The sequence below is a fragment of the Podarcis gaigeae genome (genome assembly GCF_964106915.1).
Source record: "Podarcis gaigeae genome assembly, chromosome: 7".
Lineage (NCBI taxonomy): Eukaryota > Metazoa > Chordata > Lepidosauria > Squamata > Lacertidae > Podarcis > Podarcis gaigeae.
In genome coordinates, this window is record NC_139683.1 from 67,919,034 (window position 1) to 67,943,535 (window position 24,502).

Sequence of the window (24,502 nt, forward strand, 5' to 3'; positions counted from 1 at the left end):
CTTAGGGGCTCTACTTCCAGATTTGTGTAGGGTTTACTCCTTAGGCTTTTCTTGTCCCGAAGGTGCTCCACAAGGCAGCGGGTAAAAATGTTTATTAGCGTAGATATAAATCAGATAAATGCACCCTCTGTGCAAAAAGCAATGAAAATTAAAATAAAATTAAACACCTCCTTAGATTTATCTTGCTCGGATGATGTCAGATAATAGCCAGGTATTGAAAGCATTATTTATTGGAACAATGTAAGCACCAGAGATAATTTTTCTAACTGCAGTAGCTGTAGCCTTCTAGAATCTAGAGCAGGGGTCAGCAAACTTACTGCGCCTTGGGCTGGTGTCTCCAGCGCCAATTGCGCGGTGGTCTGGAGGGCGAGGAGCGCGTGCCCATACGTGTGCGCACACGCTATTTCTGGCACACTTCCGGGTCAGAGGAGCACCGGAAATAGCTTGTGTGCATGTTGCATGGGCCTCCTCCGACCTGGATGTGCACCGGAAATAACACTTGCACATGCGCACAAGCTATTTCCAGTGCTTCTCTGACCTGGAAGTGGGCAGCCGTGCAGTGCAGCACTGGTAAGAGCAGGTGGTGGCAGTGGGTGGCGGTAGTTGCCACAGGCTGGATAAACGAGTCCCTCGGGCCTCATCAGGCCCATGGACCTTAGTTTGGGGACCTCTGATCTAGAGGATCCAGTCCCATTCAGAAGGTGTACAAAGCCACATGGGACTCTTCTCCCCACACAGATACAATGGGCTGAATGGTAGTCTGGGCATTCTGAGCACGTGCAACCTGTGGCATTCTACATTTTGTTTACAAACTTTCTGGCCCCATGAAAGAGTGCCAGGACATAAGGGTGAAATGTACGTGCAGTGAATTTATGTCCCTTTGTGACGGTGATGTTTTTCTTGCATTTATTGTGATCTGGTGCCCTGTGCTCTTGTAGAAGCTACACTCCTTCAGAGGTGGGCTGGAAGGAGATTGTAGCCACAACCGTCACTGACCCTGCCGTACACTCTCCCCAAGTGCTTTTGCCTTGGTGGACTGTGCCCTTGAATTATGATCATGCTTATCGTTTGGCTGGATGGAGGATGGAGTAATGTGAAGCAGAGTGGGATGTTCGTGTGTAGAAAACTTGTCACTTTTATGAGGCTAGAACGTAGCCTGTCTGTACAAAGGGAGGAGTCACAACTGTTGCTCCTCCCACTTGGCTTTCTGGCCCCTCCCACCATTGGGAATAAGCCTCCAGATACTTGTCCACAAAGGGATATGGCTTTTGGAGTGAAAAAGCCCCCCCCCCCGACCCCGGATTTATCATCTTCCCATTCACAGCTGTTCACCTTAATCACGCTGCCACCAGCTTAACCAAATGGTTAGACTTGATTTAAAGCAACACCCAGTGATGCTGCAACCGCAGCTTTTAGATGGAACATAATGAGAACGAGCCATAATGAGCAAATATTTATGTCAATCATGTGGCGCCTCAAAACAATTTCACAATATCCACTTCACTTCCAATTACTTATACAGCCGAGATGTAACGACGATTGAGTAGCTTCTTGTTATAGGGTAATGATCTGCCGATGTCAAAATAGCATTCGCGGAAATTACTTGTGTTGCGCCAATTGATTAATGAGATAGGCATAGCCTGTTTCCTCCACTGAATGTTAATGGGTGCATGAGAATTTTCCCATAGTGCCGTTACTGGAAAGCTGGGTTCTGATGGGCTTTTGTGTACAAGTCATTTTGCATCACAGCCAATCCGATGCCAAGTCTGCTCATTAGGACACTGTAGCTGTCTGCTGCTTAACTTTTCTTTCCTCAGCCTGCAAAGATAAAGAGTCTGGATAAAATGCTTCTTAAACCTTGTGTCCGCCAATAAGTCATTTGGCACGATCAGGATGCTTGATGCGGATTGTGTTTTGCAGAAGTGCTGATCCAAGGCTGGCGAAGGCAAGATAAGAGAACACGACCCAGAATGAGAAGTAAGCAAGCAAGTTAATGACACCTGCTAAACAGTCCCAGGTGTTCCTTAAAGCAATGATGGCAAAATTGCTTTTGAAAGGTTCACGTCAAAATTATTATTATTATTATTATTATTATTATTATTATTATTATTATTAGTTGTGCCACACCCATCTGACTGGGGCTGGTTAGGGGCAGAGTAGCCCCAGCTACTCTGGGCGGCTTCCAACATATATAAAAACATAATAAAACTTTGCACATTAAAAGGCTTCCCTATACAGGGCTGCCTTCAGATATCTTCTAAAGGTCGTTACTCATCTCCTTCACATCTGATGGGAGGGCATTCCACAGGGCAGGCGCCACCACCGAGAAGGCCCTCTGCCTGGTTTCTTGTAGCTTCACTTCTCTCAGTGCAGGAACCACCAGAAGCCTTTGGAGCTGGATCTGTGTCCAGGCTGAACGATGGGGGTGGAGGTACGACCCATGGTCACTGACCCTTTAGTCCAAGCAGGATTTGGATGTGTCAGGCATTCAGAGGTTGTTGTAAGGTCCCTAGCTGGTTAGGGGCATATGCTGGCTGAGTCCCCATGTCTGCCCTCACCTCTTTGACCACTGAAGGGGAATTCTAACTACATTCAGTTGGATGTGGTTGGAATCCTCCAGGTGATCAGGAGTTCTACACAATCAGCGCCCTTGACTTGGGGGGTGGGGGGGAGGATCCTAACTGCATTGAACTGAATCTTCCACCAGACCTTTGCAACAATGGAGGAAGGTTGAGAATGGAGGGGGTTGAAGCTTTTGGGGGGTGGGCACATGCCCCATACAAATAATCTCACTCCAGCAATGCTTCTTCCCCCTTAAATGCATGAAATTAGCTCAGAAAAACACACAAAGGGTCCATGCATTTGATTTATGCCTAAGAAAGGCAAGAAGCAAAAGTCTACCCAGAGTTAGTAGTTGAGATGGCTTTGTGGAACCTTCAGGCTGAGAGGTTCATCATCATAATGTCCCACCATGAAGCAAAGATGGGAGAAGGCTGTTGCCTTCTCGACCTCCTTGTCGGTTTCCTATCGGTATCTAATTCACCACTTTGGAGAACAGAATGGTGAACTAGATGGACCTTCGACATAACCCAACAGGACTCTGAGGCATAAGACTTTCTCTGAGGCATAAGACTTTCTTGAAAATTCAGCAAATCAATTCAACACCAATCCTAAATGTCCTCAGTTGCTATGTATCATAGCTGCTGTGAAACCTGCTTGAATGTGTCACAGCCCTTACCTGCTGCTAATAAACATAGAAATACAGTGGTACCTCGGGTTAAGTACTTAATTCTTTCCGGAGGTCCATTCTTAACCTGAAACTGTTCTTAACCTGAAGCACCACTTTAGCTGCTGCTGTGGCGGCACCGGCACCGGCACCAGAGCATGATTTCTGTTCTCATCATGAAGCAAAGTTCTTATCCTAAGGTACTCTTTCTGGGTTAGCGGAGTCTGTAACCTGAAGCGTATGTAACCTGAGGTACCACTGTAATGCTAATTCAATGACAAGATTCTCATTTGTGGCTTTGTTGAGTTACGTTGTATGTAGTCCCAGTGTTGTTTTCAGATCTCCGAAAAGTTTTTCAATGTTTGTCCACAAAGTTGAGGCTTCATTGTGTGAATTCCAGACAACCTGTTCCTGGTTTCTTTGTGGGGAGACCAGATGTTGTTGACTGCTTATGGAGCATTCTGATTGGTTTGTGGGGGAGGTTAGATGACATTTCATCAAAGCAAGAGTTGCCTTGTGTTTCCCAGCACATTTCCCCATCACTTTCCTTACTGCAAAAAGTCTGATCTCTTTAGGAGGCGGGTTTGTTTTTCAGGACCTCCCAATCAACTATAGTTGTGCAACCTGAATTTGCGGGTGTGTGATCAAATCCCATCTGAAAAATAATAACAGTCTGGAAGCACCCAGTCTCTCTGCATTTTCTTTACCTCCCAGAGTAGCATGAAAATGTGTTACTGAATCAGACCCAAGAGTTCATCTGCTTCAGCATTCTGACTGTGGCCAGCCAGATGGTCACTGAAACCAGATGAAGTATTTTTTGTGAGCTTGTTGTTCCCGTACCCAGTTCTGTTACTACTCAGCTTATATATACGCTTAACTTCTTTAAATGAACTTTTCCCCTTCATGGATTGAGAGGCACATTATACAGCTGTGTCTCTTTTAATTACAAATGCCGTTTTTTAAAAATAAAAAAATAAATCTGCAGTGCCCTAGCAAGCAGGAAAACAGCAGGCGAAGCCACATTTGCTGCGACTGCATGACTCAAATTAGTCTTTTGGGGTAAATGGATATAAAGCAATTAAGGTTGTGGCTGTAGCAGCAATGCACGTGTGCCAAGAAAACTCTTTGTGAAACAGATACTGATGAGGAGAAAAAGGTGTAAGGTTTGAAGATACTCTGGCCATTATTACATCTAGCTCAATATTGTGGCTCTCCAGGATTTCAGACAGGACTCTTTGCTATCTGTGGTTGGAGATGCCAGAGATTGAGACTTCCTAAGTGTAAGGCTCAGTGCGAGAGCATCTACCTTGCATGTGGAAGGGCCAAAGTTCAATTCCTGGCATCTCCAATCTGTCCCAGTCTGAAACCTTAGAGCAGGGGTCAGCAAACTTTTCCAGCAGGGGGCCAGTCCACTGTCCCTCAGATCTTGTGGGGGGCCGGACTATATTTTGAAAAAATATATATGAACAAATCCCTATGTCCCACAAATAACCCAGAGATGCATTTTAAATTAAAGGACACATTCTACTCATGTGAAAACACACTGATTCCTGGACTGTCCAGAGGCCAGATTTAGAAGGCGATTGGGCCGGATCTGACCCCCAGGCCTTAGTTTGCCTACCCATGCCTTAGGCAGCAGTTCTCAACCTGTGGGTCCCCAGATGTTGTTGGACTACAACTCCCATCATCCCTGAGCTCTGGCCTTGCTAGCTAAGGGTGATGGGAGTTGTAGTTCAATAACATCTGGGGATCCACAGGTTAGAGAGATGCTGTCAGTCACTGATGGGCCAATGTTTCTGCCAGTGAATGGTTCCATTGTCTCCTTGTGTTTATGCAGTACGTATTTGTTGATTTTAAGGAATGGCTAGCAATAGTGGTTGGTGATTGGTTGGGAGATATTGTAAGAAGAAGAAGAGTTTGGATTTGATATCCTGCTTTATCACTACCCTAAGGAGTCTCAAAGCAGTTAACAACTTCCTTTCCCTCCCCCCCCCCACAACAAATACTCTGTGAGGTGAGTGAGGCTGAGAGACTTCAAAGAAGTGTGACTGGCCCAAGGCCACCCAGCAGCTGCATGTGGAGGAATGGGGAAGCGAACCCAGCTCACCAGATTACGAGTCCACTGGTCTTAACCACTACACCACGCTGGCAATCAAGTGGGTGGTGTGTTTGTGGTGGAAGTGTGGGAATAGAATGGGATGTGTGCTATTGAATGATAGCCTGGAAAGCTCAGTCGGTTTGAGCGTGGTGCTGATAATACCAAGGTTGCAGGTTCGGTCCCTGTATGGGACAGCAGCCTATTCCTGCATTGCAGGGGGTTGGACTTTGATGATCCTCAGGGTCCCTTCCAACTCTATGATTCTACAATTCTATGAGTTGCGGGTACAGTCATACCTTGGTTCTTGAACGGAATCTGTTCCGGAAGTCTGTTCGACTTCCAAAAACATTTGAAAACCAAGGTGTGGTTTCCGATTGGCTGCAGGAGCTTCCTGCACTCAATCAGAAGTGCGGAAGCTGCATCAGACATTCGGCTTCCAAAAAACGTTTGCAAACCAGAATACTCGCTTTCGGGTTTGTGGTGTTCGGGAGGCAAAACGTTTGAGTCGCAAGTCGTTCCAGATCCAAGGTACGACTATATTGTATTGTGCGGCATTAGGATGCGACGTGTGTATTAGTTAGTGGTGCAACTGTTGCATTTTGTGGGCAGGATGTGGAATCGCTGGCCCTAAACATGTTTCACAATGTGCTGCTATGTTTTCATTTTGGGAGATTGTATTGTATTGCATTGCAGTTTCACAGTTCCGTTATTGTATTTGTTTTTCATTGTTGTATTTGTTTGTTTTTGGTGAACTGCTTCAAGACTATATTAAGTATTACGCAGAATATATGAATATATTAAATAAGCAAACATCCTATGCATATTTACTCAGAGGTCGGTCCCACTGTGTCCAAAGGCTTTTACTCCCTAGTAAGCTCGCTTAAGAATGCAGTCTTAGGCTGTAACCCGATGCATGCTTCCCTGGATGTAAGTCCCATTAAACTCAGTGAAATATTTCTAAGTATGCATGCAGCATGCATGAGCTTCCTAAACCTTCTCCTGCCCGTGATGCAAAAGAAGCGTTTTAGATTCTTCTTGCTTTTACTATCTGTTGTTTTATTAAATTGTGGCTTGGGAAATCTATTTTGATGAGGAGTTTCACTTTTTGTGTACTTTCAGATCTGCCTTGCATGCTCTTGCATGTTAATGCTTTGGATAGGCTACGCTTGAATTCTACACACATCTCAAAAAGAAAGTATTCACAATATGGAAAGTCTGCAATTGCACCGCTTGGTGGCACTGTGGTTCAGCAAAAAAACCTGACGTTGAAGTTCACCAAGGCAGCGTTTTGAAACAGACTGAAATACACCTTGAGTGTTGTGAGACTAATCTACTTGTACTTTATATGAACCACCCGCTTCAGTTCTGTACTCATGTGGGGTTGCCAAAGGGGAAGTGGTGGCAGGAAACAGATGTGTGTGGAGTTAGGTCCAGATGAAAAGGAGCAAGGGAAATATGGGCACTTCAGCCCCTTAGATTTTGGATGATGGATTCAGCATCATATGTAGCCTAAAAGTGCTATTCAGTATCCCAAGTGGCTGTAGCTGCTGAAAATAGTCTGTTGGTGCCTCAGTTCTTATGTAATGTTGGGATGCAGGTGGCGCTGTAGGTTGGCGGTTCAAATCCACATGACGGGGTGAGCTCCCATTGCTCTGTCTCAGCTCCTGCCAACGTAGTAGTTAAAAAGCACACCAGTGCAAGTAGATAAACAGGTACAGCTGCAGCAGAAGATAAATTGTAGAGTTGGAAGGGACAGTGTGGACCGTCTAGTTCAGCCCCCTGCAATGCAGGGATATTTTGCCCAATGTGGGGACTTGAACCCATGACCTTGAGATCAAGAGTTTAAGTTAGAAATGTGATGTCCAAAAAGGCCAAGCATTTATCTAATTGAAATCAAACACACACATCTTCTGGTGTGAAGTGGATAATTTTCCTTGCCCACTTCCCTCCCACAATGCAGGCCACAATCCATGGATCCAGAAATGTCTGCAGTTGGTTCCGCCGCAATCAGTTTCTGCAGGAAGGCAGTGTTTATGACGGGGCAATAGTTGTTGCAACCCATTGAGTCTAGGGCTGGCTTTTTCAGTTGCGACTGCACTACTGCCTGCTTGCTTAATGCAAAGAAGCATTTGCAGTTCCTTGGAAACAGCTGATCAATCTTCCCTGGCTCAATTTCACCAGCTGTGATGGCTGGGATCAAGAGGCCAGGGTTGTCGATGCAACGCTCATTGGTGTCTGTACACCTGCCAATGCCTGCTTTGGTGCCCACAGAGGCCTTCCTCCTGTCCATTATACCTCTAGAAATGTGAATTTCAGCTCTTTGTATAGATCATACTCAGCTTTGACTGGACACCAGGAATATTAGGTATCAATTGTAATTGGATGCCACCCTTTCCTTCTGTTATACTCGCCACACAGACTGCACAAGGAGAGGAGAGGGACCTTAGTCTTTGCTGAGCAAGTGGTGGTAGATGTGAGAATGTGAAGAATGTGCTGGGGAGGGGCATGAGAGAGAAATCTGGAAATGGAGACCTCCGCAGCCAGCCCACCTGGTTCCCTCATCTGTGGCAGCAGACATGTCTTTGAGCGACCTTTTGAATCAGCTTGAAGTGGGATTTTAAAAAAAATGGAAGGGGGGGCTGAGGAACTGATGGGAGAGATTCCCCCCCCCCCCGCAAGTCCATCTGCCTTTGCAGAAGCCACTTCTCCTGGCTGAGAGAGAACAGTTAACTCTTCCTGCCTGTTTTGAGGACAGGGGCTTATAGCAGAACGCACAACCCCCTCCCTTTGAAGAACCTATCACCACTTTCTCTATTTGTGTCTGTCTGTCATCTAATGGCTTCACAGTAAAAAGAATGCTGACTTTTTTCTTCTTCTAATCTATTTATGAGGTCCTTTGTTTATTTGAGGATGCCTCAGGGAGGAGCTGTTCTCCTGATTTTTTTGGATCCTCTGATGGTACTGCTACTATCTGGAGCAGTTTTGGAATAACGAAATATGTTCCCAGTGCCTCTTGCTAAGAAGTTAAATTATGATACAAACAGGTTTCTGAGGGTAGCATGCTGTAGTTATTATACAATAAAAGCAGTTGGCTAATTCCCCCTCTATATTAATATATTTGTGAATATTTTGTTGCACGTATTCCATGCATATGTTCCCAGAATTCTACTGGAGGAATCACAGAACGTTTCTCATAAACAGTAGGACAAATTGCAGTAGCTTGGAACCAGAATGGGCTACTGAGATGTCTTCTAAAAGTTTGGTTGTTATTTTTTTCTTTGACATCTGGTGGGAGGGCGTTCCACAGGGTGGGTGCCACTACTGAGAAGGCCCTCTGCCTGATTCCCTGTAACTTGGCTTCTTGTAGCGAGGGAACCACCAGAAGGCCCTCAGCACTGGACCTCAGTATCTGGGCAGAACGATGGGAGTGGAGATGCTCCTTCAAGTATACTGGACATGGTGTTATAACGCATTTAAAACTCATTTTCTTTATTGATGTAGCTGACTCCATAGTCCAAATCATAATTATGGTCACTTATGATCTAGAGGTTAAGGTTAACCCTACACCAGGCATCCCCAAACTCGGCCCTCCAGATGTTTTGGGATTACAATTCCCATCATCCCTGACCACTGGTCCTGTTAGCTAGGGGTGATGGGAGTTGTAGTCCCAAAACATCTGGAGGGCCGAGTTTGGGGGTGCCTGCCCTACACAAATCTGGAGTCTCTAAGACAGTTGGATGACACCTTGAACACCTCCTTATGGCAACTCCTACAGCCCAGCTGGTGACAAACGTATTGCTCGGATTTGCTTTGGACCACGTCAGTGAGGCCGAGAGAAGGGTCTTGTCATCTGGACCTCCATACACACTGCCCGGGCTTGTGCCCTGGGGAGGTCACTCTGCTGCTAACACAGCCGTTTGACTTCACCCCCAGAGGCACACTCCATTGTCTCTTGAGACAGATGGCTGCCAAAAACAACAAGCAGAATCAGCTAGCAGTTAGGCGAGTTAGAGCTATCACTGTGCAACAGCGCTTTGCAACCCCTTCCAACCAGAAGAACCCCCAACAAAAATAGTTATTTTGAGTTGCATTTCTTTTACCATCCCTGATTAGAACAACATCTGTGAGTGCCTTAAGAAGATGAGCTTATGAAACAGAAGTATCAGACAGCGAATAGAGAATTTGCAGTGCCAGGAGTCTTGAGGCAATTAAGAATATACAACAGCCGCTTTAGCTCCCACTTGGAATATTTTATAATAGCTGTGTTTTCTTCAGCCCCTCTTCCCAATTTCGAGTTGCATAGGAAATGGCATTGTGCAAAATACTGCAAATTGGTACGCTTCTGTACTCAAACATAGTTTCTAGCAGAGGGGGAAATCCTTGTCTGACCTTTGTGTGGTTGCGATTCATTTCCTTAGGGCGAACAGCTGTTTGGTAGCAGTTGCTGCCTTTGAATATACTGATGCGACAGTGTTCTAAAAAAAAAAAAAAAACCCACACAAAATAAATGGCACACTCATTGTTGCAGTAACTGCAATAACTGAGTCTAGTGAGCCAGAATCTTGGATAGTATAAAAACGGGCATATTGTCAATACTGTGTGGCATCAAATGGTCGTTCCTCTGCAGTGTTTTGTAGAGGGATAGGGCATAGGCGATGGTCTTCCCTCAAGGCAGCATAAGACTTTTGACAGATCTCATGATGACAAGCGGAGGGGCAGATTGCAACGGCCTTTGGAGTTTCACTCCCTCTGTAATATTAGCCCCATTCAGGCCTTTAGCCTGATCCTTAGGGGTCTGGGAATGTATATACGGCCCCCATCTTACTTCCTGCCATGCACAACCTCCATGTGTTTCTTATTAAGGTGCAAAAGGAGCTTCTATGCATGCTTACCCGGCTGTGTAACATTACTGCAGTCAAACTAGTAATTCATATTTTGCCAGATAGGCACACGGAGGGGCTGAGGCTCACAGAGCCTTCCTGTAAATTTCCTAGAAAGAACTTTGTGAGATCACTTCCTTTGTCTTCCTTGACTGGAAGCTGTAACACTACATAATTCCTGCCCGCCTGGGAATCCTCCTCTTCCTTCATCATGCTTCCAAGATGTTCACATGTGCATCTCTGAGCCCTGCAGCTCAGACACCTTTTTTGAACGTTCTGTTACTTAAAGGTAAAGGGACCCCTGACCATTAGGTCCAGTTGTGGCTAACTCCGGGGTTGCGACGCTCATCTCGCTTTATTGGCTGAGAGAGCCAGCGTACATCTTCTGGGTCATGTGGCCAGCATGACTAAGCTGCTTCTGGCGAACCAGAGCAGTGCACGGAAATGCCGTTTACTATCCCGCCGGAGTGGTACCTGTTTATCTACTTGCACTTTGACGAGCTTTAAAACTGCTAGGTTGGCAGGAGCAGAGACTGAGCAACGGGAGCTCACTCCGTAGCAGGGATTCGAACTGCCGACCTTCTGATCGGCGAGTCCTAGGCTCTACAGTCCTAACCCACAGTGCCACCCACGTCCCTTTTGTGACTTAGGTAGTCGTTTTAAACCCACCTTCATTTTGCTACTGTAACTGCTGCTTCAAGACCCTAGATTATGTAAGCAAGCACTACATTTGTTTCTTCGTAAAATGACACGTGGGTGATTATTGTTTTTAAGTGGGGGAAAAGGAGTAATACTAGGAAAATCCAGTCTGCCTTAAAGCATCCTGGATTATTGTTTGAAATCAACCTTGTCTCAGTTTCTGAGTTTAAGCTGCCAAGGATGGTACTCACAAATGTGACCGAGGAAGAATAAAGAAACGATATATCCTCTCCCTAGTGCCTAAATCCATTCCTACTGTGGGGACATTGAAAGTGAGGCTTGTAGGTGTCGCCTGCACCTCTGGACTCTTTTAACCATTGTGTGTTCAGGCTAATGCCCCAAGACAACTTCTGACTTGAGCAAAATAGGCCAGAGGAAGTGTGAAGCAGCTGTTCTTCCTATTCCCTACCCACCCTTGCAGTGGTATGGTTCAGACACCAGCTTATCACCACCGTAAGAGGAAGCTGTGGAGGCTTCCTTTGTAGCAGAAGTAGCAGCTTTGATGAGGGAGTTTTTGTTGGAAGACATTTGCTAGGAGAGAAAGAATTGTACTTGCCCTCAGTGACCCCGAGGCCTCTCAGCCTTCCGGTCAGCTGCTATTTGACATGTCAAAAAGATGTCATGTTAACTGTGTCCTTCTTCTTTGGCAATCACTTGTAGCTGAGTAAGATTGTCTTCCATAAACACGGTTTTTAAAATGAGTCCGTAAGTGACTGTGGAGGCCAATTCTGGATCCAAACGTCCTTCCACAGTGGGGACATTGGTTTCCGGGCGGGAGTTGATCACGGTGTGGATTGAAGCCTGCCTTCCGATTCTTTATCACCCCAGGCTGGCCTTTTCGTTAGACAAACGGAGGTAATTGCTTTAGGTGGTTGGGGCTCTGATGCCATTGCTGCTCAGCTCTTGTAGGGCTCTCTAGGCAGGTGTTTATTGTGGCATTGGTGCTCCACATGAATTCCAGTTGTTGTTTTTGAAGCATCCACATGATGTCACAGCCATCAAAATGCCAGCCTGCACTTTAATCCAGATTTACCCTTTCTGGGGGAAATATTTTTTTATTAAATACAAAACCTGTTGCCAACAACCCATTTGCAATTCCTCCTTCCCTCCCCACAACAATCTTTTTATAGAATTAAGTCCCTCACCTGGAAGTACCCACGGGTGCAGAGAAACTGCTGGTGGATGCAGTTTCCCAGTGTATTTCACATCTGCATGCAGTGATTTGCATGCATGTGGGAAGTTTGCAAAACCCAGTGGCCCTTAATCCTCTTGAAATCTGTGGAATTTAAAGTGTTTCACTGCTTCTTTAAATTTCATTGATTTTAGAGGGGCCTGGGTTTTCTGACCAAATATAGGCCATTGTTTGGAGAAAGCACCTGGAACTGTAGAGAAGTGCTGTTTTAGACCTGTGTTTCACACATGGCATTCACCTATGCCACCTTTTGAAAGTGTGGATTTTCTAAGCGTTTTGTGACATTGCATACGGGAAGGAATACGCAGGGTGGGTTGGAGGGGGCTGAGCCTTGAAGCTCTTTGGGTCTCACACATGGTTGATAAAACATCCAAAACACCATCTTCATATATTTTTTTCTTTCAGTTTAACTTTTATTAAAAGAGGTTCTAAGGTACTGTACTGTATCCAGCACATTATATTTATTACCAAAATTATTAACAAATATACAAAACTTATATATGGAATATTTATTACATCCATTTATTCCTCTATAATACTGCATTTGTTCAAGTAGGTTACCTACAGTGTAAACTTCCCTCAGTTTGATCTCGCATAGTTTGGGAAAGCTCCTCTTAACCCCATATGGTTATCATATAATTTTCTTTTCTTTATTTGGCTTTCACTGGTTGTATCTGATTTTCACATTTGGCACATGGAAGAAACATCGACAGTGCAAAAAGAGGCATCTCCCCCCTCCCTCGGTTTAATTCTGAGTCACAGTTTTTAAAAGCCGAGGAGACTCAAAATACATTAATTTGATATTAGTATTAATGCATATGACACACAGGTCAGTTGTTATTCAAGTTGAGTGCATTCAACTGCTTCCCACATCCCATCGCTCAGACTCTTCTGCTGTGCAAGATTGCAAAAGCCAGACCCCTTTTTAGGGAGCTGAAGGGCTCTTGCTGGTGACAGAAACCCCCAGTTTCATGTTTTTTGTTCTATTGTCTTGTGCCTTTCTTGAATTTGCCAGTGAGCGACCGCTTTGTAAACCAAGTTAGGAAAGGAGGGCACCCTCCACTGGGGAAGGCTTTCTGCAGACAATTTCCTCAAGAACTGAAAATTACGGGTCTTTGCACCCAGATGCAAAGAACATAATAAGCTGTCATGGGTTTAAAAAAAAAAATCTGCAAAAGAGAACAGTGTCATTCTATTTCAGGAGTGCAGCTTTCAAGTGTAGCCATTAAAATAAAGAACCACCCGGGAAATGCTCCCACCCCACCCCTTTTCTTTTCTGTTTCTCCTCGTTTACAAATGTAGCTTAATGTAACTGAGTAAAGCTGATCCAGAGAGAGCTCTTACTTATTCCCACTCCTCTTCTGCATTCTCCCTCAAGCACCATATTGCTATTTGTAGGAGGCCACCTCGCCCGTGTCCTCAATATCTGATTGAGTACAAATTCGGATGGCTGCGCCGAGTACCCGAGTAGTACTCTGCCTTCGCCTCTTGGTTACCAAAGGGCCCCGTTCCCTTCTGTGGCGCCGTACATTTCGGCCAGCTTTTTGAAGCGGGGCCCCCAGTCCGTCAGATAGTCGTAGCTCTGCTCTGAGTCCGTGGACGCAGACTGCAAGGAACTGAGCGACTCGGCCACAGAGCCGTTGCCCTCAAACATGTACGTCTGGAGAGAGTCAAAGGGAGGGGCCCAGAGGTCCATGTCGGCTTCGTAGAGCTTGGCCAACACATAGCTATGAACGCTGCTGTCCACTGTGCAGGCTTGAGGAACGTATCTGGAGAGGCTTTCGATTTCTGGCATCATGTCCTGCCTGCTCTTCAGCACCACTTGGGCCTCCCTCGGGTTCCACAGGGCCGCGATGTCAAAGGCCTCCGTGTCTTCCTCCCCACCCCCCTCGTCGTCGTACCGCACGATGTTCTCGTGGATGTTCTCGTCTTCGTCGATGATATACGGCTGCTTCCTGTGCCTTCTCATGGACAAGATCAGCAGTACCAGCACTAGAGGGAGCAAGCCAGAACGCAAGACTTTTAGAGCACAGTCAGTATCACAGTGTCCCTCGGCCAAAGCTGAAGGCCTCCACAACAGATGCTGCCCACCCTTTCCCACCGACCGTTCTTGCCCTTGATGTAGCAGCAACATCCATGGTGGCAAAGGACAAAGCAAAACACAAACAGCATGCAAGTGGCAGGACTGGGCAATATTTTAGGTTGGATGCACAGCATTAGACTTAAAGCAAGCAGTATTGAGGGATGCAGATTTTACCCTGGGGGTACCTGCTACCTCATTCTGTGCTAAATGTAAGGGAGTGCTTGCTGCATTTACCTTCTCAGTTCTATCTAGTTCATGGAAAGGTCAGTTGAGTTTTGCAGATCGCTTCTAGTTCCAAGCAAGCATTTTTTTGAAGGTCTCATTAACACTGTGAACATAACCCCGGTTTTCATGAAAAGGGAAAAATGTCAATTGCAGCTTGAAAAACAGGATGCCCAAAATGCCCACGGCCACTTTCAAGGCCAAACAAGTCACTTGCCACCCCATACAACGGTGAATTATCGTAGCAATTGCCTAGGGTCACGGTAGCAAAACTGTACCTGCAAGTGGCTGGAACGTGCCCTAAATCAAATACAAGTCAAATCAACTAAGAACAGTACTTTACACAAAACGTTAATGAGGAAGCCTTTTCGAAAGCTTGCCTATTTTTAGAACATAGCTTTTATTGGCACTGCATTCTAGTAAGCATGGTAGCCGCCTCTATTGTGCCTGAAGAACAGATGGTGTTACTCTTAATTTAAGAAACGATACGTATATTTACCTAGCAAGACAAAGATGCAGGCTAGAATGGCAATAAGAGCTCCTCTACTCAGGCTGACAGGGAGCACATAGGCCTCTGCATTGCAGGACATCACAAGACCCTTGTCGTCGCAGCTGCAAACGTGAATGGTTACCGTCCCAGTGCTACTCAGCATGGGGCGCCCATTATCAACTATCAGGATAGGAAGGTAAAAGATATTCTGCTCATGCTGCCGGAAGCCTGATCTCCTGGTTAAAATCCAAGCTGTGTTGTCTAGAAGGTGGGGGAAAATAAAAGATGTCAGTATTGATTTGCAATGTAAAAAAATAAAAAAATCAATTGGAGGTAGATGCTATTAAACTATTTTGCTTTGGATCCATACATTTAGAATACTATATTTACTTTGGCCTGCTGCTGCTGTGCTTACCTTGTGTGAATGTGAATGTGGGCAGAGGTGACAAAATGCGAGAGAAACACACGGCTCTAAGATATTTGTGCACTGACATGCACTCTAAATTCAGACCCTTTTCTCTCTTTACTATCAAACTTGTGATTCCACTTTCTCAGACGTTGGAGGGTGTACATGTGACCGAAGTAGAGGGCTTGGGGTTGAGCAGGAGTTTAGCAAGATTTATAGTCAAAGTCTCCTGATGGCTAAGCAGGATGAAAAGCAAACCAAGGTGGTTTCTTAGAGGTTAGTGGCATTTATCCCTTTCCATCCCTTTTATTTATTTTTTTGACAAGCTTAATGTCAGGGCAGGCATCTGGTGCACCGACCGCTATGGAAATTTCCAGGCTTGTTGACAGATTGACAGTTCAAGTGCAATGCATTTGTGCCAAACCTTGTTTGCACACGATAAGATGCCACAGTGATTTGATGCCATAAGTATTGTTTGCAAGTAACATGATGGGATAAGACATGGATGTCAGAAATCTAAGCGCTCTCTCTTTTTTATGTTTCAGCACTGGATAGCGGCCATTGCAGTATTCTATCACTTAAGAGAGACAGACATTCCCCTACCGAATTGGCATGAAAAGTAGGTATCTCTAAATACTGTATATACTGAAATCTACTCTGTTGGAAAATGTTTACTTGTGCCAATTCTCTACCCATACATACACTGCCAAGACTGCTAGCAAAACAACCTGCTTTGGCATGGTCAGGTAATAACAGACACGAGTGGTGTTCATAGAAGTCTTGTCCAGAGATCATAAAGTTACATCTCTTGCCAAGAGTGGTCAATAGTGGTGGTAGCAACCATATAATATGGGTGCTCAGCGCTTGCATACGCTGCTGCAGTGACACGGATCCTGACCGAAGGGAACTAGCAGTTTGGTGGCAGACTCATCACAGTGGTAATGCATGACCTGGGCAGGCAAATATACAAATGTTTTTGTGAGCTAGAATGATCGCTTTATGCATTTGAAAATTGATTTTTTTTTGTTTCTACAAAGTCAACCCTGGCACTATTGGTGAGGGCCAATCAGTGTATAGGCCTACTTTATAGTGATAGTTATTGAAGAGTATTTGTATTGTACAGTGCAGGGTGCAATCCTACAGGACCTGGGAGTTCTTGAGTCCATTGAATATTTTGGACCTCTAGGGCTTGCCGATCAGAAGGTCGGCGGTTTGAATCCCCGTGACGGGGTGAGCTCCCATTGCTCGGTCCCTGCTCCTGCCAACCCAGCAGTTCGTAAGCACCTCAAAGTGCAAGTAGATAAATAGGTACCGCTCCGGTGGGAAGGTAAACGGTTTTTCTGTGCACAAGAAGCGGCTTAGTCATTCTGGCCACATGACCTGGAAGCTGTATGCCGGCTCCCTTGGCCAATAAAGCGAGATGAGCGCCGCAACCCCAGAGTCGGCCACGACTGGACCTAATGGTCAGGGGTCCCTTTACCTTACCTATGAGGGCAGAGGGGGAGGTCCTGAAAATGGGGTGGCTTGGTGACAGCATTGAAGACCAGTCTGGGGCCCACAAGGATCTCTAGGATTCTAAATTCCCTTGTTAAGCCTGACATGCCCCCAAACACAACCAGAAACTATATCAGCCTCAGAGATGGAGGACTTATTTCCCTCCCAGAGGGATAGAATGTAGAAGGGAGGGGGAGGAGGCACAACCCACCAAGACTTAATAGTGGGAGTTCCACCACAAACTCTCCTGCCCCATTTTTTTTTTGAAGTTTATTTTTATTTTATTTTAATTGCTGATTATAAAGTAATAAATACCAAAGTTTCTATTTTATTCTGACTTCTAGCATTTCTAAAACCAAACATTTTCCTGATTCATTGTTCTGAGATCTCCCCCCCCCCCATTTAAAAGATGACAAGGGTTCAATGTTTAAATGAACATTTAAGTGCCACAGGTCAGGACCAATATCTGCTCTTGTGACTGATACAATGGCTGTGCTTGAAAACTGGTCTTCAAAACAAAACACAAGGAACAGCAATTCACTCATTGCTGTCACTCCAAATTACACCACTTGTTTGCTTGGTGGCAGTAGGAAGTACATCTGATGCTGAGAATTCTTCCCAAATTTCTCTCTCTCAACACATTGCCTCAAGGATGAAGTGAGCCTGGATCACCCAATGCTGTAGTGATGGTTTCTTTCAACCTCATCAGCAACGCATGTTCAAAAAAAGGAAGACAAGGTCACAGTGTGTTCTAGCAAGGCAATGCCCTGGAAACTCTGGCAGCTGTTTCAATATAACTGATATAGGCAGCTTAGTGCTAGAACATGCTGATGCAAGAAGACACCTCTTACTTACTGAAGTAGATTTTTCATTTTGTCATCTAAGGAGAGAAGATCTGCTAATATTTAGAATTTTTCAAAACATTTAATATGCAGGTTCCTCTGAATAATTAGATTATTCCTTTGTCCCACCGAATGCCCAGGTTTCTACAATGAACAGGATTGCATTCATATCTATCCTCTGAATTTAAGAGGCAGGGGGCCAGCCCAAGACATTTTGCTGCCTGAGGCAGAGAAGCAAGTGGTATCTTGGGTGTAGTATGCAAGGCTGGCCAAGTTGTTTTGGCACCTGAGGCAGAAAATACCAGAAATGCTTCTAAAACTCTCTAGCAGTTAAAACAAAAAACAAAACAACCACCCCCTAAATTAATTGTTGTTAATTTTGTTGCCCTTTCTTGACTTCCAAACGCAGCTGCCAGAGGAAGCCAACTTACTTTGCTTAATGGTAGGGCCGGCCCTCCTTAGAGGAACCCCAAATAGAGGAGCAGCTATGCTGAGGAGGGACTGGGTGAAAAGGAAGTGGAGGGTCATCATCAGTGTACAGCATTCACAGTGACATGCTGATCAGCCTTTCAGATGATGTACGGTATGTAATAGAATCACTTTTTTGCAATTGGCAAATGCTAAACGGAATAGCGCTCTAACCATCCAAAGAAAAACATCTATGTGAAAATTACATATCTGCTCTTGTGAAGAAAATATCCTGAACATTTTATGTCACTTTTCAGCAAGGTGAACTGTGATTTGATGTACATGGAAATAACTGGAGGTTTCATAAATCTCTGCTCCCCCTGCTTTCCCTAATGTTATGAAGATTGTTTTCACCACTAGGTGATGCTAAAAAAAAGGTAAAGGTAGACAGTTTTTCTGGGTCATGTGGCCAGCATGACTAAGCCGCTTCTGGCGAAACCAGAGCAGTGCACAGAAACATCATTTACCTTTCCGCCGGAGTGGTACCTATTTATCTACTTGCACTTTGACATGCTTTCAAACTGCTAGGTTGGCAGGAGCTGGGACCAAGCAACGGGAGCTCACCCTGTCACAGGGATTCGAACCACCGACCTTCCAATCGGCAAGCCCTAGGGTCAGTGGTTTAGACCACAGCCCCAACCGCGAAATAACTGGAGGCTTCATAAATCTCTACTCTCCCTGCTTTTCCTAATGTTATGAAGATTGTTTTCACCACTAGGTGATGCTACAGTGCTGTTTATTTCTATGCCACCTCATTCCATACCATGCTAACAGCAAATGCAATTCTCAGAGTGCCAGTCCTTTTAATAATGATCTATCAGGTGCTTCAGTTTTTGTGCCAAGTTCCCTTTTGCTGTGTTTTAATGGTTTTCGCTAGTGTTTGGTGCTGGTTTTAGTTTGTTTTGCTAGGCTTCTGTGATTTTATTTCGGGCTATGTATGAATTAGCAGTTTAAAATGCAAGTGAGGCAGCTTTCCCCTGCTGAGTTTCAAGTCACATCTGCACATGGTTGCATGCACTAAAGAGGGGGGTGGATCTCCTCACCTGGTGCACATTACCTGTTGGGTTTCCCTGTACCTGCGCCCCCCCAACTCTTATTCGTGAAGTTGTCATCTCTGTGTGTGCTGTCACCTGCACATAACACAATGACTGTCTCAAATACACACACCTCAGCTTAACTGTGCAGGGAGTGTGTTGGTTACATTTTCAAATCAGATGGAACTGAGGAAAAATGCACCCAACAGCAGTATGTCTCAAGAAACTACAGTGGTACCTCTGGTTGCGAACGGGATTCGTTCCAGAGGCCCATTTGCAACATGAAAAGAGCACAACCTGAAGTGCCGTATCTGCACAGGTGTGCGGTGCGATTTGGTGCTTGTGCACATGCGCAAAGCACGATTTAGCGCTTCTGTGCATGCGCGAGCGGCGAAACCCTTTCCGGTACTTCCGGGTCGCCATGGGACGTAACCTGAAAGAACGTAACATGAAGCAAACGTAACATGAGGTATGACTGTATAAGGTAGATATGAACTGTGGCTAATGTTATGTATGTACATGGCCTTAAGTGTTCAGTTCTGAAATTTATTTTATGGTTTATGCAAACTGCTCAGAGAACTTGGCTGGGTGGGTGATATAAAAGCTCAAGAAATAAGTAAGTTCGAAATGGCACTATCCATGCACCAGGAGCAAAGTATCAAAGTACTTGAAATTATTAATAATATATATTGCAAAAAAAGGAGGCAGATCACCCTCAGAACAGGCCACTGATGACTGATCGTTCTGGTTGACTTGGACTGGGTGGGGTAAAATGGAATGCAGTATCTTGGAACAGGACACTCCTAAGGCATATTACAGTGGTACCTCGGGTTAAGTACTTAATTTGTTCCAGAGGTCCATTCTTAACCTGAAACTGTTCTTAACCTGAAGCACCACTTTAGCTAATGGGGCCTCCTGCTACCACCGGAGCACGATTTCTGTTCTCATCCTGAAGCACTATTTCTGGGTTAGCGGAGTCTGTAACCTGAAGCGTATGTAACCCGAGGTACCACTGTATATGGAGGTCCTCTTGCATTCTACTTGCCCTTCCAACTGTATGCTTCTCTCTACACATGCAGTTGGAAGTACAGTGGTGCCCCGCAAGACGAATGCCTCGCTAAACGAAAAACCCGCAAGACGAAAGGGTTTTCTGATTTTTTAGCGGCTTCGCAAGACGAATTTCCCTATGGGCTTGCTTCGCAAGACGAAAGCCCATAGGGAAATCTCCGGGGACAGCGGGGAAGTGAAGCGCCGCCTTCTCCTCTGTTCCCAGACCTGTCCTGAAGGCATGCGGTGGGAGGAATGTTTTCCTCCCCACCGCCAACATTCAGAAGGCTGTTCTGAAGGCTGGCGGTGGAAAGAAAAGCCCTTCTCCCCCGCCAGCCTTCAGAAGAGTTCCCCGCAGGGCTCTCCAAATTGCGGATAGCAGCCTGCTGCCCCTATCCGCAGCTTGGAGAGCCCTGCGGGGAAGTCCTGCAGGGCTCCCCAAGCTGCGAATGTCTGCCCCGTGCGAGGGGTGCTCTGCTTAAGAGCGCCCCTTGTGCGGGGCAGCAGGCTGCTATCCGCAGCTTGGAGAGCCCCGCGGGGAAGTCCTGAAGGGCTCCCCAAGCTGCAGATGTCTGCCCCGTGCGAGGGGTGCTCTGCTTAAGAGCGCCCCTCGTGCAGGGCAGCAGGCTGCTATCCGCAGCTTGGAGAGCTTTGCGGGGAAGTCCTGCAGGGCTCCCCAAGCTGCAGATGTCTGCCCCGCACGAGGGGCGCTCTGCTTCAGAGCGTCCCTCGCACCGGGCAGCAGGCTGCTATCCGCAGCCTAGGCAGCCCTGCAGGAACTCTTCTGAAGGCTGGCGGGGGGAGAAGGGCTTTTCTTCCCACCGCCAGCCTTCAGAAGGCTGTTCTGAAGGTTGGTGGTGGGGAGAAAAGTCCTTCTCCCCCCGCCAGCCTTCAGAAGAGGTACCTGGTCTGAAGGCGGTCTCCCTAGGAACGCATTAATTGATTTTCAATGCAACCTGTGTGTCTGAGCACGTGTGGGTTGCGATTCGGTGCTTGTGCACAATGCGTAAGCCTCGAAACCCGGAAGTAACCTGTTCTGGTACTTCCGGGTTTGGCGCGGTGTGCAACCCGAAGCGTCTGTAACCCAAGTTATGACTGTACCTGCTCACTGGGTCTGGTGATGGGCAAGGTTTGCAGCCCGCCGTCCGGCCCTGACATCCTCTTGCAGCCACGCTGCTGCACCCCACCCCTTTGGTCATCACCGTTTTTCTGGGCTCCCACCAAAAACCCCTTTTCAAATTGGCCTCTCTGTGGGACGGGGCAAGAGGAACGGACCGGGACTGAGCAGGCTTCACTCCAGTCCGCTCCTAGAGAATAAAAGGGGCCCTGCGCTGACGCCTGCAGCACAGTCAGCCCCAGAGCGTCACCCACCCAGCTCTTCCTCCAATATTATCTTTTTTTCCAGGCTGACCTTTTTCCTTTCCAGGTCCAGGGGCATTGCTACGGTCGGATTGCTGTTTTTCAGAGCCATGAAGATATTTCCCCTGCTCTGCAGGTTTTGTCTTCCTGGTAGCAATTGTCACAAATTTTGCGGTTTTAGGCCTTGGGCGGAATCCTTTAGTTCAACAACTGAGGAAGGGGTGTTGTGGTGACTCACCCTTTTTTGTGGTGGCAATATCAGGGTTCCCCGTTAGAGGGGTCCTGAGGGGAGTCTCTGACCACAAGCACACAGCAGTGGGCCACTGAGCTCCCCTCAGTAATGCAGGAGGGGGCCGGCTGTGTAAATGCAAGTTTTCTAGTGTCCCCAGTGCCGGATTTACGAATAAGCTAAGGCTCTTTTGGCCCCCCCAAAAAAATTTAAAGGAAAAAACCAACCTGGATGTACATTTCCAAAATATAATATAAAAAACAAATAAAATAAAACCTACATACAGCAACAGTGTTTTGTGTTGTGTATGGACCTATTAGGTCCATAAATTACCATATAGCACATATTCAACACAAAAACCAACGAAAATTTGTTGTTGAAAAAGGACAGCTGGACATATAAAGGGCCCCATTACCTTCAGTAGCTTAGGGCCTCATCAAACCTAAATCCGGTCCTGAGTGTCCCCATATTCCCGATTGACCCTGTCTTGCCTCAGACCCCCAGCTGGGGGCTGAGAGGGATATACACCCAATGCCTAAGCTATCTGAAATTTAATAAAGTTGAGGCCATTTTAATCCCAAATATGTTGTCATGTGTTTTCCTTGAACTGAGATCTGGCTCCCAGAGTGAGGTGGGGGACAGCATCTGGGCAGGCAAACTTCTCGCTTCTTCTGAAGTACCTAGGAAATGCTGTTTTCTGTGCTCTGGGTGGGTGTGGGGAAAGAGCCAAATAAGAACCCCCTAGATTTCCCCTGCAATTCCAGTTATAAGCCTGACCTTTAAAGCATTTTGAGCAGGGTAACATTCAGAGAAGTTGCCCACGAGCATGACAAACAAGGCTTGAATTTGCACGACATTGGCACATTTCCTCAAAATAAGAGAACCTGTCACTGAGAAATATGTAGACAGGGGGAAATTTCTGGATTAACTGTTCAAAGTGTAAAATAATATGTCATTTTATTGCTGCCCTTAAGGAGCAGGTGTCACTTGGCATCATTTGCAATGGCAATCTCGTGACGCAGTGCTAAGTCCAAGCCTCCCAATACCAACTCATTGCAGAAGACGTTAGTTAGCAAAACAAATGGGTGTCCGCTCCAATTACCTTGATTGTCCCTTAGAGTAAAGTTGGGGTTGTTAGCTGCCTCGGGAGCCAAGCTATAGTAGAAGTGCTGTCCCTCTTGTGGGTCGTCCTGGTCAATCGCGCTCACTGTCTGAATCAGCTGTAGGAGGGGAGAGCAAAACAAAGGGTCTGATGAGAGCTCCAGCAGGAGAAAGCTGTGTTTCAGGATTGCAATGAAAAGCCAAGCCAAGCCCAGATTCATCTTCTTGAGGGAGCTGGGATCTATGAAGGTAATCAATATGTTGCCAGAATCAATGGTGAGTGAAATGATTAAAAACAGAATGGGCGAACCTAAGCTGGCTAAAATATGAGAAGGGCAAATTAACATTTGGATGTCCAGGAGATGGAGCATATGCTTTGTGTGTGGGAGGTCACAGGTTCAGTCCCTGGTATGCCTGTGAACCTTCCCCAGCACGCCCCCTTTCTGATAGCTCAGTGGGTAAAGCTTGAGACTCTTAACCTCAGGGTCATGGGTTTGAGGCCCATGTTGGACAAAAGATTCCTGCATTCCTTGTGGTGCCTTCCAACTCTGCAATTCTGAGTCTATGACACTGGAGCTTTGACCTTGAGAAGGCAAGAGCTGCTGAGGTTATGGAGTGGGAGGCTTTCAGAATCTGTCTCCATCTCCCAGGGACGAAGATCTGAAATAGCCTGTTGCCCTGAGGACGCCCACCAGGATCATAGGACTAAAGAAACTTTGCATGTAACTCTAGGAGACATTATACCTCCTAGACACAACTTCTGCTTCAAGAAGAGCCTTGCAAATCCAAAGGATTGTACCCAATGGCTGTGTGAGCATGAAGGCACCTTGTGCAACTGAACTTTCTCTTTCCCTCTCCTGCCCTGTGCCTCACTACAAACCTTGTTCTGAGGGTCCAAGGGGGGCTGAATGGTGAGGGCTGCCCTGTAATGTAGCCGCAGTGTGAGAGGGGAACGGGCTGGAATTAAGCAGAGAGATCTTGCTCCAGCTCTGCTGCCATGAGACCTCTCTGTCTTGGTTTCAGGCAACTCCCCACGCCCTTCAATTGCTGCACGACCACTGTTTATTCTCCAGCCTTCTGGAGTTGGGTTTTCAGGCTGCAGGAGGCGAGGATGAGGGGAAGAGAAAGACTAGTTGGACGAGCTGCCTTGGGTTAGTGCATCCACTGGATGCAACTCAAATACTTGCATGCTGCCAAAAATTGTAAGAGAAAGAGGGAGGTAAATCACTCATTCTGTATTTTCATATGAAGGATGCTTGCATGGTCAGATTTGTATTTAATTGCATTTTGGACTGGAAAAGGAGAAAAGAAAAAGTGCTGTTTCAACTTGTATCTAAATATAAAACAGGACCATGTGGGGACACCTTCACAGTAAACATTAACCACAGAGAATGTCACAGAAAGGTTAATATATGTGATTTCTTGCAGATGTAGCTGTGAATGAAATATGCAGAACTGCACTGGGTAGTGAGAAATGAGCTAAAATGGAGTCAAAACAAATTCCCAATAGTTCTTTGGACTCAGGAGCTGTTAAACAAACTCCATGCCCTGGCTGTACCTGCACCCCAAAGCCTGCATAATAACCCCGGAAGTGAAAAGGGCACAATGATTTAGCTGATCCAAGTTAAAGGG

The 24,502-nt window shown here is 46.1% G+C and overlaps 1 protein-coding gene and 1 long non-coding RNA gene across 3 annotated transcripts in view; one reads left to right on the forward strand and one right to left on the reverse strand.

Annotated features, from left to right (window-relative positions):
- LOC310848447 overlaps positions 1–24,502 on the forward strand; it is a 76,567-nt gene that overhangs the window by 48,784 nt on the left and 3,281 nt on the right. Inside the window, exon 3 of the long non-coding RNA XR_014566405.1 lies at positions 15,842–15,915. This is a non-coding gene — a long non-coding RNA (uncharacterized lncRNA). The remainder of the gene's footprint in view (positions 1–15,841; positions 15,916–24,502) is intronic.
- CDH20 (cadherin 20) overlaps positions 12,485–24,502 on the reverse strand; it is a 160,248-nt gene continuing 148,230 nt past the window's right edge. For both annotated transcript variants that reach the window (XM_083747237.1, XM_083747236.1), the window contains exons 10-12: positions 22,872–22,989; positions 14,900–15,151; positions 12,485–14,087 (exon numbers count right to left, since the gene is read on the reverse strand). In XM_083747237.1, the coding sequence (XP_083603363.1) occupies positions 13,588–14,087; positions 14,900–15,151; positions 22,872–22,989 (870 nt within the window). In that variant the 3' untranslated portion in view covers positions 12,485–13,587. The remainder of the gene's footprint in view (positions 14,088–14,899; positions 15,152–22,871; positions 22,990–24,502) is intronic.